Here is a 17,067-nt window from a genome sequence, read left to right on the forward strand (position 1 = left end):
GTTCAATGCAAAGAAAAGTAAATCCATCGAACAAGTCGCTTTCTCTTAAACGTGATTTTCGAGGACCCGCCTCAAGTGTATAACAATCAACAGCTTCGTATGGTTCTTCATTCATCAATGTTCCTTCCTTCAAACAATCTGCTACCCATTTATAACCAACGACGAATTTTTTATATGCTATACCTTGTAAAAATTTTAATGTTTTGGTGGCTGCGTTGTTAGTATCGTTCGTACCAACAATAACGTGAGTTACGGTTGAATTAAAATTTTGCGTCCAATTAGCGCCAATCATGTATGCCAATTTTTTGATCGATTCGATTTGATTAATCGCCAGGCTACTCCAAACGAAACATAATTCTTTTTTATCGTCTCGTTGATTTTTAACATTTCTCGTCTCGTTCGTTCTACTAGTACCACTGTCATTGAAATTTGAATTTGACTTAAGTGACTTTTTATTCTCGTTTAGGAAATTGCTCGTTTCGCAATTACGATTAAGAGCCGTTTGGATTGTTTTAGGTGTACTTTGATAAAGCGGTCGGATCTTGTTTTGATCTATGGGAGTCTTCTTAACTTTAGCAGCCACCGAAGAGGATGGTGTTGTCGTCGTTGTGCTCATTGTTTTCGTCGCTGTTGTCGCCTTCGCAACTTGAAAGTTTTTCCTCGATCCTGGTGTTGTTGTTTGCGACATGGTCAAAGATTTTCTTGCCTTAAAGTTCGTGCTACGATCAACCTCCATACTGTGCAAGTTTACATGGAAAATAAAAAACAGATATTATTTTTTTATTAACAGATATTATTTATTTTTTTTTTTTTTTTTTTTTTTTTTGAATCTTCGAATAAATGGAATTAAATTTTGTTTACAGGTTGATAAATTGTAAAATTTTGATAATAAATCGGTACACCGTTTATTCCTTGCGAATGTTTTTTTTTTTTTTTTCAAATTCATTAAATAAAACAGAAAAATAAAACAGAATGATTAACGTATTGAAATATTTTTGAATGAAATAATAAAAGGAAACAAATAAAGAAATAAAATACTTACAATTTTTTATCAGATTGTGGTGTATTTTCAATTATCTCATCGTCGCTAGAAATATCTTCGGCATTCTGTAAGAGAGCAAAAAAAGAAAAAGAAAAAAAAAAAAAAAAAAAAAATATAAGAAAAAAAGGAAAGAAAAAGTATTGGAAATAGCAAACAAGCAAATCTACCTTGTTACGAAGATTTGTTCTTTCCTTTTCGTGATTTTTCTTGGATTTCAATGGCGTTTGCAACGAGCTCTCTAATCTGTTTTCCGAGGACAACGTTTTTATATTTTCCTTCGACTTTCCTAAACTCTGCAAATTGTCTGTACCAAAGAGATCTTCTTCGAGAGCATTGAGTAAAAGTTGATGCTGTGTTACGTCCAATAGAGAATCGTAATCGCACGAAGTAGTATCCTTTTGTTCTCCTATAATTTGACCTTTGCCTTTATCATTCTCGTATTTATCTTTTCCAGATATCAATGTTGCCCTTTTATTCTCAGCTTTTTCTTTACTCGTTATAATATCTTTTTTAATCGAATAATCTCTTTTATTATTTATAATGTATCTAGCGGTTTCATTCTCCTTGTTAGAACTATTGAAATTTTCGATCAATGTATCATCATCATCATCATCATCATCATCATCATCATCATCATCATTATTATTATTATTATTATCATCATCATCCTCCTTCTCTTTCAAATTTTCTTCCATTTTACTGTCATTTGAATCGGCCAAGAAATCATTGGTCTCTATGCAAGATGATGTCGTTAATGGTATAGAATATTTTTTATCTTCATTTAATAACTCCTTGGTATCGTCAATGACATTTTCATCGGTAAAGAAATTCATAGTTAAACTATTCGTTATGATCTCAATCTCGTTCGAATGGTCATCAATCTTTTCCATCAATCGACCTTCCTTAGTTGTAATCTCATTTTCATTCATTCTAATTGATTTCACTTTATCTATAATATCATTGTTCAATTTTTCAGGTTCTTCCTTTTCAGGAATTGTTTTAACAGGTGTACCAAAGTTATTCCATGAATCGAAAACAATACTTTGAGGAATCATTGTCATTGGTTTATTCGATATTACTTTGGTATTCTTTAATTTTTCTAAATTATCTTTACCGATGGATCTCTGTGACGTATTCAAATCATTACACCAATCATTTACGATTTTGTTAACGAAATTATCGTCATCCGAGTCTTCTGATGTTATACGTTTTTTTTTAGAGATTTCAACTTTCTTGTCGTCTATATTACCTTCGATATTTATCTTTCTCTTTCTTGCTAAACTATTATCAGAGTCTGAACCCGTATTGGCCATCAATTCTATTCTCTTGTAATTGCCTTTTGATTCGTTCAATGTATTACTCATCATTACTTCTTTATTATCCATATTATTATCTGACTCCAAACTGAGTACATCTTTATTATGATCTTCTACATTTATTCTTCTCCTTTTTCTAAGACTATTATCAGTATCTGAACTCGAATTGATCAACGCTATCCTCTTGTATTCATTTTTGGATTTTTTATTATCCATATTATTACTAGATTCTGAAGTTAATGATATAATCGTTGCATCCTCGTGATTTTTTCTAATTTTATTGAGACTTTCGTTAAATCTTAAGATTTGAGTTACATTATCAATCGATTCACTATAATTCGAATCATTATCATTGCTCGACCTTTCACTTTTTATTTTCTTAACATTATGAACAATTAATTTTCTTTTATCCATTTCTTTATTAATTTTTATCGAAGTATCATCCTTCCTTTCGGATTTCGTTCCAGATTCCGAAGGTGTTGATTCACGACAAATCCTTAATTTTACGGGTAATATTGTATCCGTCATTGATTCCAAATTGAGAAACTTTAATTGCGAATCATTTTCCGGTGACATCATTCTAACGATGCTCGTTATCACAGGCTTCGAACGGATACCATTTTTATCAATGGTCCTTAAAGGGACTTCATTCGCACTCTTAGATATATTTAGTATATTTTTCTTCGTAGATTCGTCAACGTTGAATTTGACGTATCGTTCGTTGCAATCTACTACATTGACAGTTTTATCTTCAGATATTGGTTCTTTCAATGAAACCAAAAGAACACCTAAAGAATCTTGAGTAGAATTTTTCGAGGAACATTTTATATTTCTTTCTTCGATCAATTCTATCGGATAATTTTTAACATCCTTCTCAACGATTAAACTGATCGAGGATCCTCTATTATCTAAATTGCACGCTTCATCCAACGTCTTATCAATTACCAATGAATCCTCCGATCCTTGTAAAGTTATCAAGTTAATATTCGAATTATTTAAGAATGAACCTGATAACGTATTAATAATAGATTCTTTTCTAATAGGTCCGAGCTTATAAAATTTCACCTTTCTTCTATTTTTAAATACCTTGCCCAATTTATTGAACGGTACGATACGTGTTTTCTTATCGTTCGTCACGAGAGAATTCGTGATTAATTCATTAGGATCATTGTTCTCTTCCGTAATGTTTCTTCTTCGTTCATCGTTATCATATCTTGGATTAACGTTGTCAATGATATCGTTAACGGTAACACGTTTAAACGTATCTTTGGATAATTTATTATTACGGTTCATTTGTTCCATCAAATTACACTTGACATTTGAGAATTTTGATATTCCAGGTGATATTGCAATATCGTTAGATTTATTGGCGCACATTTGATTTTTCTTCAATGACAGCTTCGACATAGATTCGTTCAATCTTGGATTTTCATTGACTTTGATCGGTGTACGTACGTTCCTTGGGGATAATAAAATTTGACTCTTACATAATATATCATAACGTTCCTCGAGATTAATCTTGACAGGTGTAACTTTACGTGGCGATTGTTCGACGTTAGAAAAATTTACGATCGTTGAATTCTTAGAATCGTCACGTTTCTTCAATGACAATTTCTTTTTCGAAATCGTTTCTTGATCCTCTTGATCCTTTTGATACGATTGATACTGATCAATTTCATGAACGTACGTAATTTTATCGGAGTCACTCGTTGTAACACCGATGATGTCATTCATTTGTTCACGACGCAAACTCATTATCGGAACTCTTCCTTCCTTTTCCAACGAGATAAACGACGTATTTTGTGATACTTTTTGTTCGTCTTTCTCTTCCATTTGATCGTTCGAAAAAGATATATCGTGTAAGTTCGAACACGAGGGAAATATTCGATTATCGTCATCTCGACGTTCAATTAAATTTATTGATTCGTCATTTTTATCACGTGACGACGTTACAAATCCTAAAATTCCCGTGGACGATTTACGTCGTTGTTCCTTCCTCGTCATTTTTTTCCCAAGGAATTCATCGGACGTTCTAGTCACGAAACCGCTCGTACTTTGTACACTGACGTCCAATGATTTTAATTTCTTCTTTTTCGTACGCATTTCTTTGCCAAATTTAACGACCCTATTCCAAGTTTCCTTAGTCGTATTAACAGATCCTAATTGTTTATTCGAATCTATTGAATCGATATTAAAATCGGTTAAAGAATTTTCTCCATGGGAATTTTTTTTCATTGATTTTTCTACATTCGAACGTTCCTTTATTCTCGCGTGAATCATTTCGTATTTCAATTTAATTCCCGTAGAATCGTCCTTGATTTTTTGCTCGGGAAACGATGACCGTGTTGTTGCTTTCCTTTTGTATCCTTTACCCCTTGCATTATTCGTGACTCGAGATTTCATCGAATTGAATGATTCTCGTTTTACATTATCTTCATGTTTCTTCGTCATCGAATGTTCCGATTCGTAAGACAATTTTTCCACTTTGATATTACTACTGGACGACATCAAGGATATACCAGATACTACGGTAGCAGTGTCATCTAAACAATTGTTTCTCATATTGTTAGGACTTAACGTTGGCTTTTCAAATTGTTCAGCGTTGGGTAAATTTTTCAACCAATTTTTTATTCTCTTCTCTTTCATAAAACTTGTCTCATCTTTAGAACTTAGATTTCGTTGGGGCGAAGAGAGAAGTGGATAAACTCCGGATAATCCATCGGTCGATGAACTTCTACTTTCTTTTCTTTCATCTGCGTAATCATTTTTCTTATTTGTATTATTCTTATTATATTTTTTACACGTTTCATTTATTTTATTTGAGATATCTTGACGCGAGGTACATCCTTCTTCTTCTTCTTCTTCTTCTTCTTCTTCTTTTTTATGAACAATATTCTTTTTCTTAAAGAACGACGAAATCTTTTCATTATTTTTTCTTCCTTCAATCGTTTTCGTTGAGCTCGATGCATTGTAACATTTAGAACTTGGCGTGGCGTAACCTTCCCTCGTGTTACGCGGATTTTTTTTATAAGAGAGTACTGTAACACACGTTTATTCTTATTTTAGTTTTATAGAAACAAAAAAAAGACACACAAAAAAAAGAAGAAGAAAAAAGAAAAGTAAATAAACATAGACCAAAATAATCTTATCTTAATTCGATGATCAGATTTACATATATATATATACATATATATATATATTTTTTTTTAATAGAATTGAAAAGAAAATTCATTTATATTTAATTAAAATAATGATAGAATTATAAATCCTATAATAATGTTTCATTCGTGTCAATTATGATTCATCATTAATTTTTGAAAATAATAATAATCTATGTTCATTTGTCATAGACTTGTAATATATATATATATATATTATATATTATATACATATATATATATATAAAATATTCTTGATTTCTTACTTACTGTCTATATTTACATCTTCATGTATAGCATGTACAAGTTTTTCGAAACAATTAATACACTTTTCTGTATGCTTGTCCTTTGAAATACTTCGTCTTTGAAGACCCGTGTTACATAGAGGACATTTAGTATTTTTCTGATTTAATACAGTTCCTATACATGTGCGACAAAAAGAATGTCCACATCTTGTCTTTACAGGTGAAGAAATCATATCCAAACTATAAGAAAATCAATAATTATATATCAAGTTATAAATGATTTATTTTTCTAAAAATAGAAGAAATATAAATGGCATTTAATTTAATATTACAAAGAATATGCTTTAATGTATCTATAAAGATATATAAAGATCAGTTCTTTGCATATACATTTTAAAATGCATAAAAACTATCGTAGAATTATATATATATATAATTATCAATCCATTACAATATAATACACATAATAGCAAAAGAGCGTTATCTTATCACAATGTCTTTTTTAACCTCTGATCTAAGTGACCAGGAAAAATGAGAAAAAAAATAAAAAAAAAAAAAAAAGGAAGAAAGAAAAAAAGAAAGAAAAGATAAAAATCCAATAAATGAAACATCAAAATTACGTTCATGACGATCGATAATCGTGAAAATTTTATCGACAGTCATTCTCGTTCCAATCAATTTATTTTATTTGTTTTCTATTTCTATGACAGAAATGTGCTTACCAAATTCTGCATTGTAGACAATTATGAATAGACTTGACTGCGTCGTATAAAATGTCAATGGACGCAATTTGATCCTCCGTCATTTTCTCGATTATTAAAATGTAATAGGAAGTAACAAAAAAAAAAAAGTATCTCACTATCCAAACATCGTTACATATTTGATTTCACAAACTCGTAACACAACCTATACACCTCCATTTCATCCTTCTTCGTCAAGGAGTAGTTTTGGGTCCCTTACATTATATGACAATACGGAGTTTCTAAATTTCACCGCAACATGTTTGTAGCGCTGCGAATACAAGCTTAGTATTATTTGAGAAATTCGCGGGGAATAATTTAAAAAAAAAACATATATATATGTATATATACATATTTAATTTTCCCGACAAATAAATAAATTCATTTGTTTATCCATTCGTTATTAACTCTAATGTAAACTTTTGATACATCGTTGATTTGTTGTATCGTTGTAATAAAAAAAATAAAAAAATAATTAAGGAAAGAAAAAAAAGAAAAAAAAAAAAAAAGAAAAAAAGAAACAAAAAGGAAAGAAAATATTATTTTCGCGAATATTTAAAACAAATCCAACGAACTATTCGACATGAATCATCATCGATCTAATATCGATCGTTCGATATTTGGCGGGGCCTTTCCATCATCGAGATTTGGCGGGCTCTATTGCGCATGTCAGTTCGCCATCTTGTGACGTAGTACGCCGTACACGAGAAGGTAGGGGTTACGCAATAAACCGGTCCACGAGTCGCGTCAGTCTTTGTTAATATGTCGAGCTGTGATGTAGTGTCGGTGACGTCTCGTGCTCGTGATCATTATTATTACTGTTAATATATAAAAATAAAATAGATCGTTTCGCGTTTTATGTATCACTTTATTTCTCTCTATCTCTTTTGTATTTTATTAAAGGAAAAATACATAGGACGGAAGAATAAAATCTTGTCTTTTTTTTTTTTTTTATTGGTATCCCAACTACGAAATATGGCGTCCTTTTATTTCAAGAACGAGTGCATAGACCAGGTATTCGTTTAATTAATTTCCTTTTCTTTTCTTCCTATCTTTCTTTTCCTTTTCTTTTATTTTATATATATATATACACTACTACCTCTCTTTACAAACTTAGAGCAGAAACGGGGCGCGAAAAAGTTCCTTTCGAGAACGTAACGCGTTAGCGATGCTTTTCATAGGTGCAGGCAGGGTTTAGAAATTTTACAATAGACAATGGGTATACCGTCGTCACAAAGCCCACGGCGGCCATGAATATAATCTTGCCGTTGACTACGATTCGAACTGACGTGCTTCATATTTAAACCCATTTACAAGTTGCCGGAAACGTGACGACCATGTATATGTGTGTCTCACTGTGTGCGTCGCTATGTGCATATGTGTATTTGTGTATTGTTATATGTGTACACACCACACCGCATCTCAGAAGCGAATCAAGACCCTGACTACATATTAAAACGAGGGTTTAGTGGCTCTAACAATTCTCTGAGCTCTCTGGAGGCAACTATATCTAGATCGATTTATTATTCCTATCAACGATTCTATGTATATTATAGCTTATCATTCGATACCGTTCTATGAGAGAGAGATAGATAGAGAGAGAGAGAGTATACATATTTGTGTACAACTATATTTACGTATTCGTCGTATATATATATATATGTATATATGTTTGTATGTATGCATGCATGTATGCATATAAAACTATTATATACGTTATAAATTATATTTCGATATAATTCGACAAAAATATTATTTCACACGTATTTACGTGTATATATTAATTATATGTATATATATATATATATATATACAAGAATGTTTTTTCTTTGTATATTATAGGTTATGTCTCGATCTAGTTAAACAAGAAAATTATTTTAAACGTATTTGAATTTACAATATTTACATATTCGTTGTAAACGAAGAAATATTTTTTTTATACGTATGTTACAGGTTATATTTTAAAAGTATTTATGCATACTTTTATATATATATATATATATATATATATATATATATATAAAAGAGAGAAACTTGTTTTGTACGTGTTCGTTTGTTCACGAAACATTTTAAAGGAATAGAAATTCGTTTCTATCGACGTAATAATGTTTGTATATATACAATACATTGTACAAATATATATAACAATGTACCTCCTACACGTAATATACTATTTACGTACGTAATACGAGAGAGGATTACTAGAGTTACTTGTTTGCCAATACGGGTACGATAATATATATATATATATATATATATATATATATATATATATATATATATACATGCATACACATTGAGTCTTTTAGGAGGAATGTATTAGTTCAGCTCGTTAATAAATTTTGAATGGATTTTTTTAAATTTATAATTAAATATATTATATATATATATATATATATATATATATATATATATACGAATTGAAAATGATAAAGTGAAATATTTTATCAGTGTTGCAGTTTCATCTTGGATAAACTATTCCTCGAAAAGGTGAAGATTTTTAACGAAAGATGAAAAAGATTAACGACGATGTCGTACTGTGAAATGATTTTTATCGGAATGACCTGTTGATGACGTTATGGGGTGGTTCGTCCTCGCTTGTATTTTAATACTTTTCATATGCGGTAAGTTATCATTATTATTTTCATTATTATTATTATTATTATTATTATTATTATTGTTTCTTTATTCGAATAATAAATGAATATAATAAATGATGTATCAAATAATGATATATAATCTGTATCGTATCCATTTGCGAAAGTCCGTAGAAAATTAATTGATCAACTGTTCTTTGCTTTTACGTGAGTAGAAATAAGTAGTTAAGAGAGAAAGATAAGTAGAAGATAGAAGAAGAGAGGAAGACGGAGAGAGAGAGTGAGAGAGAGAGAGAGAGACAGTAAAAAAAGAAAGAGAAAATATATCAAAGAAGTAAAAGAAGAAGAATTAGTAGTGGCTATTACGTAGTCCTTTTACACGATCCTGTATGAGGAACACGCATATTAAATTTAATAATGCTTCCTATATAACATTATATATGTATATAACTTTAGAATATAGAATCTTCCTCCCTCTCCCTCTCTCTCTCCCTATCTCTCCCTCTCCCTATCTCTCCCTCTCCCTATCTCTCCCTCTCTTTCTTTTTCATAGCCTTTTCCTTAAGCACCTTTCCTATTATGTTCCGTTCTGCTTCATACGTTACGTTCTATGCACATAACATGCTTTATTCCTATACCATGTGTGTATGATATGTGTATGTGTGTGTGTGTGTGTGTGAAAGCTTATATTATAGTGATTTATGTGAACGATAATTTACATGGTCCCCTTTTTTCTCTCCTTAATAGAAAATCGAACCACACCACTCTGTCTCTATTATTTTTTTTTCCTCGTCTGCTTGTTCCCTTATGTTAGATGATTTTAGTAGGACCGAAAAGAAAATCAATTAAATTTCAAATAATTTCAATAGTGATTGTATATCAAGGATAATGCGAATATAAGGATTGAAATTATATATCGTACAAATATGAAACATGTGCACGGAACGGATTAAACCATAGACAAATATTTGGCATTTATAGTCAGCACTGTGTATTTCTTGAATAACTTTTTTTTTTTTTCATGCAGATATTTACATAAGTATACACACATACATACACATACACACATATAGAGGTATATAAATAATTCGGTAAATATAGGTATGTAAATAATTCGTTCGTTCGTTTATGGTTTCAATGAGATATATTTGTATTTATATGTATATATATTATATGTATATTTGTTCGTTTATGGTTTCAATGAGATATATTTGTATTTATATGTATATATATATATATATATATATATATATATATATATCATGAATTTATTCGATTAATTAGCAATCTTAATCGTATATAATCCTCGTGTATAATGTTTGCGGTAATTATAATAATATTGTTATTGTGGTGAACATTATTTGTATTCGATATGAGGGTAAAATAATCGATCGATTACAGTGGGTCTTTTTTTTTTTTTTTCGAAAATGTTAATGAAGAAATTCGTGTTCCGTGCACTGTTGTTTTGTATACAGTGAGAGAAATTTTATAGAAATTTATTCGTAAATACATTGTTTAATGGTAAAACGGAGAGAAAAAGAGAGAGAGAGAGAGATGGGGGGGGGAGAGAATTATTTAATGAATTATTCAAGTGATTTGAATATTTTGGTCGTTTAATCAAAATTGTAGGAATACGAAGATTTTTTTTTTTTTTCTCGTTAATTTTATTTCATATTATTTTTATTTATATAGATTTATTATATAGATTTATTATTTAAAGAATATGGATTTATTTAATTATGATAGGAATACGATTTAAAAAATTCAATATTTAATCATTTAAATGATATCTTTTGTATTATGACATATAAAAATTTTTAACAAATCAATTAATATTTGAAAATATATTAGATATATAATAATAGACGTTTCGAATTGTTTAATATTATAATAAGCATTAATAATTTTCTATCATAGTAGTAAGTTTGATATACGTAAAATATTTATTTATTAACTCTCAATTAGAATATATTAACTAACGAAATTAATTATAACTTCAATTTTCGATAACTATTTTAATATTCGAAACTGATAAAAATGTCGATTATTCGATCGTATAAATTACGAATTCATGAAAATTGAATAATTATTTTCAAAAATTACATATTACTCATATCTCCCTTAATCAATAATCAATTCGATCGAAAGATAATTTCTATGAATTTCACTCACTGTACAAAAAGAAAAGAAAAGAAAAAAATAAACAAATGAAAAATAAAAAAAAAAAAAAAATAAAAATGAATCACAAATTAAAGAAGTTAATAAAAATAAAATATTATTTTATTTCTGCTGCTGCTGCTGTTGCTGTTGCTGCTATCGTTGCTGCTGTTGCTGATGATGCTACACTATATGGTACCGGTCTGATGTTACTGCTGATACTGGTCTGATGATGTTATGATGATAATTATCATCATCATCATAATCATCACAATCATTACAACGATCATGATCATGATTATGATCATGATGATTTATGGTCATCATCGCGTCGTCACGTGTGAATAGCGACGGGATTGCCGTTGCCACAGGGTGGTGGTGGGTTGGGTGCACATGGACAGCCGCAGGCCGGTTTGTCGAGCACCCCAGGTCCCGGCGTAATCGGTATTGGTGGTGGTGCTGGTGGTGGGCTTGGAATGGGCACGGTCGCCGGTGGTGCCGTCGTAGGGGTCAGTGGCATAGGTGGAGGAGCAGGTGGTGGTGCAGTTAGGGGTAGTAGTAGTAGTGGTTCAGTTGGTAGTGGTTCAACATTTGGAAGTTCAAGCTCCTCAGGATCTGCTATCGTCGTTGGAAGCGGTGTTGGTACTGGTATAGGAAGTGGTGTTACCGGTGGAAGCATCGGCGGTGGTGCCGGTGGTGGTGCAGCTGGTGGTGGAAGCGGGGGTTGGTCCACTGGACCGTCGCGTCGGGGCCAGGGGTGGCGCGTCTGGCGCCGCAACGACCCAACCCTTATGAATCTATGGAAATCTCAGGGTCCTTTAGGTAAATCTTTATATACGGTCTTATAGATTAGATTTTTATTTATTATTTATTATCGATTATAGCGACAAATTTATTCTTTTTATATATATAGATTTTATTATTATTATTATTATTATATTATTTCTTATATATTATATTTATATAATATAGTAATATAAAATGGAATCTATTATATTAATTATATATGTTATATAATTTTATATTATATATATATATATAAATTTATTATAAATTAATAATATATCATTAAGTTTGATTATAGGGTTTGTTATTTTATTTATTTATTTATTTATTTATTCTAATTATTTTTTGTAGGTTCATTGAAAAATTGTTCAATTAGAATAAATCATATTTGAATTAAAAATTTATTTCTACGTTATTGATTATATATTTTTTTTTCTTTTCCTTCCACTTTATTATTTATTTCACAATTAATGCAATAACCGATTTGATATTTGGTCAGACTAATGCTTGTTATTTAAAGATATAATAGAAAATTTATCAATTACTGAAAGTAGGAACTTTCTTATATTAATTCTCTCTCTCTCTCTCTCTCTCTCTCTATATATATATATATATATATATATATATATATATATATATGATTATTATATAAATAATAGAAAATTTTTAAACTCACGTATATAACGTACGCATTCATTTTATTTTCCAATCTCTTATAAAATATAATTATATAAAATATAAAATATATTTATATTAAATAATTATACAAAAGTATAATGCGAAACAATATAAAATATTTCGTGATTTTTACACACTCAAAGGACAAGTTAAATTGTAACATGTCCTTTGAGATTAATTTTTAAACGAACGAAAAAAGAAAAAGCAAAAGAATAAAAGTTAAAAGAAAGAGAGAAAGAGAAAGAGAAGAAAACCAATTAACATTATTAACCAAACGTTTCAAGGCAATTTAACTTAAGAGAGAAGAAGATCAAATGAATAGGATTTAAAAATGTATTTATCCACCTTCTTCGTTGTTAACAACGTTCGTAATAATACGGAATACGTCTAATACCGAAGCTCGTTTGCTCAGTTTTCTTCGGGTTGGTTGATTCGAAGCAGTTTACGACTAAAAGGGACGAGTACGATAACTGTTCTGAAAGATTCATGAAAGTGTAAACAAGACGGGGTGTAGTTTTAGCAGAGATAGAGGCCAGCTCCTCTTTCATTTGACTTCCAAATAGTAACGAAAAAATTTTTCGATAAGAATTTTAATGTGCAATCCTTAAAAGAATTTCATTCCAATTTCTACATTCAATAATCTTCGTATCATAAAGTGGATTAATCTTTTCTTCGATTTCGTAATATTTCTTGCAAATGACATTTACATATTTCCATATTCTTTTATATTTTTTTTTCTCCTCCTTTTCTTTCTAAACTAACTTTCTAACTTTCTAAAGTTAGATAATGTCAAAGTTATAATATTATTTTCATACTTATACTATATGTATAATTATACTATATGTGTATATGTGTATATATATATATATATATATATATATACATAATTTAATTATAAAATAATTTATTATAGTATGATATTAAAGTTATATACACAGCATAGTAAATTTGTAATATATAATATATACATATAATATAAAATAGTATATATGATTTAATTATTATCAGCATTATTATTATTATTATTATTATTATTATTATTATTATTATTATTATTATTATAATTATTATTCTGTTATAATACAAAGATTAAAAGTGTACGACTGAATAATTGAACGGTACTATAGAGGATTAAACTAAATACTAACGTTTAAATTCTTCTTGTTCAGAAACAGATAGAGTCGTTTATACTATCCAACATTGTCGAAACATGTCACACACAGTAATACGATTTAACGAGCCATGATGTGATCCGTGAAAGTACTTCGTTCAATCTTTATTACTATCGTTCTCGTTCTAGTTAATGTTTTTGTGAGTCATATAACAACGTATAGACGTATATACCACAAGAGGTGGGGGGGAAGACAGAACGATAAATTAAATTTTTTTTTTCTCTTTTTTTTCTTTCTTTCTTTCTTTTTTTTTTTTTTTTCTTTTTTTTCCTAAAGTGATTGAATCTTCTACTTCTTCTATTTAATTTTCGTATAAATCGTAAATTCTACTTATCAGATTTGTAAATCTTTTATTAAAATCGGGAGAAAAGTTTTTCCTCTTGGTACTTACGAAAACATGTTGGATGATTATAGAAGTCAAGGAAAATATTGTGTCTATAAATATATATGTATATATATATATATATATTTACTAACTCGGAAAAAAATTAGTACTCAGACTGCGAAAAGAAGGTACATATATAGTTATTTTTCTTTCTTCTTTTACTCGAGTACTATGTTTACTTTTTTCAGAGAAAATATTAATTGGGAAAAAAATGGGACGCCGTGTACTTTTCATTTGGCTACTGAAACTTTGTATATAGTACGATTAAAATTATTTAGAATTTTTAATATCCTTTGTTCGTACATTATTACTATTAAAAAAAAAAAAAAAAAAAAAAAAATCATCGTTTTCGTGAAGATAAATATTTCATTTTATTTATTTATATATTTCATTTTATTTAATCTTCACGTTGATATAATTTATTGTATTTCATATATAATTTATGATTTTTTTTTTTTTTTTTTTTTTTATAGACACGAAAGAAAATTAGATTATCATTGACAAATAATTATTACGTTTTGCTAATTATTAATGAAATTATCATAGAAAGAAAATTACTTCATTAATATATGATCCAATTGATGAAGTTATTTTTACACTACATATATAATTCTTTTTATAAAAATAAAATATATTTATTAAAAGGAAATATATATGTATATATTTAAAAAAAAAAAAAATGGATATTATTAATTCACATCCGAGGATTGATATTTCACGTTAAAAAAAAAAAAAAAAAAAAGAAAAAAAAAACAAAAATCGATATATTTAGATAAGATGAAAAACACGAATGATATCTGTTTACTCTTTCATTATCTTTCATTTTGTAAGATAAAAATATGAAAGGGGGAGAAGGTGGCGGTAGTACCGGGTTATATGGCTGAAAGAAAAAAATACGATAAAATAAAATAAAATAAAATGAAATAACGAAGGTAGGATGAAATTAAAATTAAAAAATCTAAAGAAATATAAATCACGGATATAATTAGAGTAAAAACAAAAAGAGAGAGAGAGAGAGAACGAGAGAGAGTATTAAAGAATAAAAATGAATTTAATATAAGATCATATATGATCGGGGTTGTTAAACAGGCTCTTTAGGAAACGCCAAGGGTTACATCATCCTCGCACTTTTGATTGGCGTTATCTCAATGGTGATCGGTTGCTGGTTATCCGATAATTGTTGGTCACCTGAACCAGAAGGGGTGGTCACCCTCGCATAGCCTAGTGCCGATTTTCGTTCGTCTAGGCGATAACAACTACTACGACGCCTACCATCCTATACGATTCTCAACGAATCGAACGGTCAGCGTCCTTCGCAACGACATCAACAACAACAACAACAACAATTACAACAACTACAACTACAACAATTGTTACAACAATTACAACAACAACAACAACAACAACAACTATTTCAACCTCAGCAAGCGGAAGAGCAACGTCGACAAATTGAACGATTATTTCAGCATCAAAGACGACCCTTGCTCGATATTAACGACAACGACACGCTTTTACGCGTATGATCGTCATAGATCATAGATCATAGATCATAGATCATAGATCATAGATCATTGTCAAAAGTCATTTTTATTAAACTTCTCTTTTTCTCTTTCTTTTTCTCTTTCTCTCTCTCTCTCTCTCTCTCTCTCTTTCTCATATCTGTCTCTGTTTCTGATACTCTCTCTCTCTCTGTCTCTCTCTTTCTCTTTCATTCTTTTACGAGAACGAAAGAAAGAAAGGAAGAAAAAAAGAAAGAAAGAAATAAATAAACGAACAAATGAACCGGCTGCCGATTAACGAAAAAAAAAAAAAAAAACATAAATAAACAAACTACGATCCTCGCTTCGCGTTCCTAAATGCATCGACGATCTCCGCCCATTTCGAATGGAGAAGTATCAATGTTTAAATACAAAAATACTTCAATTCATTGATCACGATCGAATCTCATAATTATATGTATATTTTAGTTAGGATCGCGAAGGATAGGACTATATATATATGTATGTATGCATATATATATATAGTTATGATCCTAATCTTTCATTCAGGAAAGATTTATAGGATTGTTTAGCGATCGATTTTCATCATAACTAAATATAATATGGCTGTTGATTAATTACAGTTATTAATAATTAAAGAAAAAAAAAAAAGAAGAGGATAATTAATATAGGCCATCGCTCGACTCTAATTAAGATTATTATTATTATTATTATTATTATTATTATTAATTATTATTATAATTCGTAACAGTATATATATATATATATATATATATATATATATATATGTGGGTATAGTATTATAGATATGTATATAGGTATTATATAGATAAATGCTTAGGTACTTACGACTACAAATATTTATCGCGTTTAGATTACGTATAAGACGCCTTTTTCGAGCGTTTGCCAAAAATAAGCAGCGATATAAATCAAGATCGCTGATTTAGGGGGAGGGGCCAAATATATTTGATCGAGCTTGTATAAAAACCTAATCTTCTGTCGATAGAAAATCAAAGAGAGGCCTTTTTGTTAAGGTTTTTACTTTAGCGTTCAACGAAATTAATTTTTCTTTTTCCTTTTTTTTTTATCCTTTCTTTTTTTTTTCTTCTGAAGCCAGTCAATACAACGAAATTTTCTATTCTCTCTCTCTCTCTCTCTCTCTCTCTCTCTCTCTCTCTCTCTCTCTCTCTCTCTCTCTCTCTCTCTCTCTTTCTCTCTTTCTCTCTCTCTCTCTCTCTCCCTCTTTCTCTCTTTCTCTCTCTCTCTCTTCTCTCTTTCTCTCTCTCTCTCTC

The 17,067-nt window shown here is 29.5% G+C and overlaps 2 protein-coding genes across 10 annotated transcripts in view; one reads left to right on the plus strand and one right to left on the minus strand.

Annotated features, from left to right (window-relative positions):
• Nucleotides 1-6,723, minus strand: part of LOC118448803 (uncharacterized) — a 7,364-nt gene extending 641 nt beyond the window's left edge. Inside the window, exons 1-5 of the mRNA XM_035882531.2 lie at nt 6,484-6,723; nt 5,787-6,001; nt 1,210-5,396; nt 1,043-1,107; nt 1-737 (exon numbers count right to left, since the gene is read on the minus strand). The exon at nt 1-737 is cut by the window's left edge and continues 32 nt beyond it. Coding sequence (XP_035738424.2) covers nt 1-737; nt 1,043-1,107; nt 1,210-5,396; nt 5,787-6,001; nt 6,484-6,566 — 5,287 coding nt within the window. The 5' untranslated portion in view covers nt 6,567-6,723. The remainder of the gene's footprint in view (nt 738-1,042; nt 1,108-1,209; nt 5,397-5,786; nt 6,002-6,483) is intronic.
• LOC118448804 (uncharacterized) overlaps nt 1-16,453 on the plus strand; it is a 38,854-nt gene extending 22,401 nt beyond the window's left edge. For 6 of the 9 annotated variants that reach the window (XM_085660623.1, XM_035882538.2, XM_085660624.1 and 3 more), the window contains exons 2-4: nt 8,953-9,125; nt 11,604-12,077; nt 15,366-16,453. In XM_085660623.1, the coding sequence (XP_085516749.1) occupies nt 9,080-9,125; nt 11,604-12,077; nt 15,366-15,496 (651 nt within the window). In that variant the 5' untranslated portion in view covers nt 8,953-9,079 and the 3' untranslated portion in view covers nt 15,497-16,453. Of the gene's footprint in view, nt 1-7,101; nt 7,213-7,241; nt 7,516-8,685; nt 8,729-8,952; nt 9,126-11,603; nt 12,078-15,365 lie in introns of those variants that run through there. The other 3 variants (XM_085660626.1, XM_035882534.2, XM_085660625.1) reach the window with 3 other exon arrangements.
• Nucleotides 16,454-17,067: the final 614 nt, after the last annotated feature.

This window comes from Vespa mandarinia, chromosome 12 (genome assembly GCF_050613455.1).
Source record: "Vespa mandarinia isolate Hongniang chromosome 12, ASM5061345v1, whole genome shotgun sequence".
Lineage (NCBI taxonomy): Eukaryota > Metazoa > Arthropoda > Insecta > Hymenoptera > Vespidae > Vespa > Vespa mandarinia.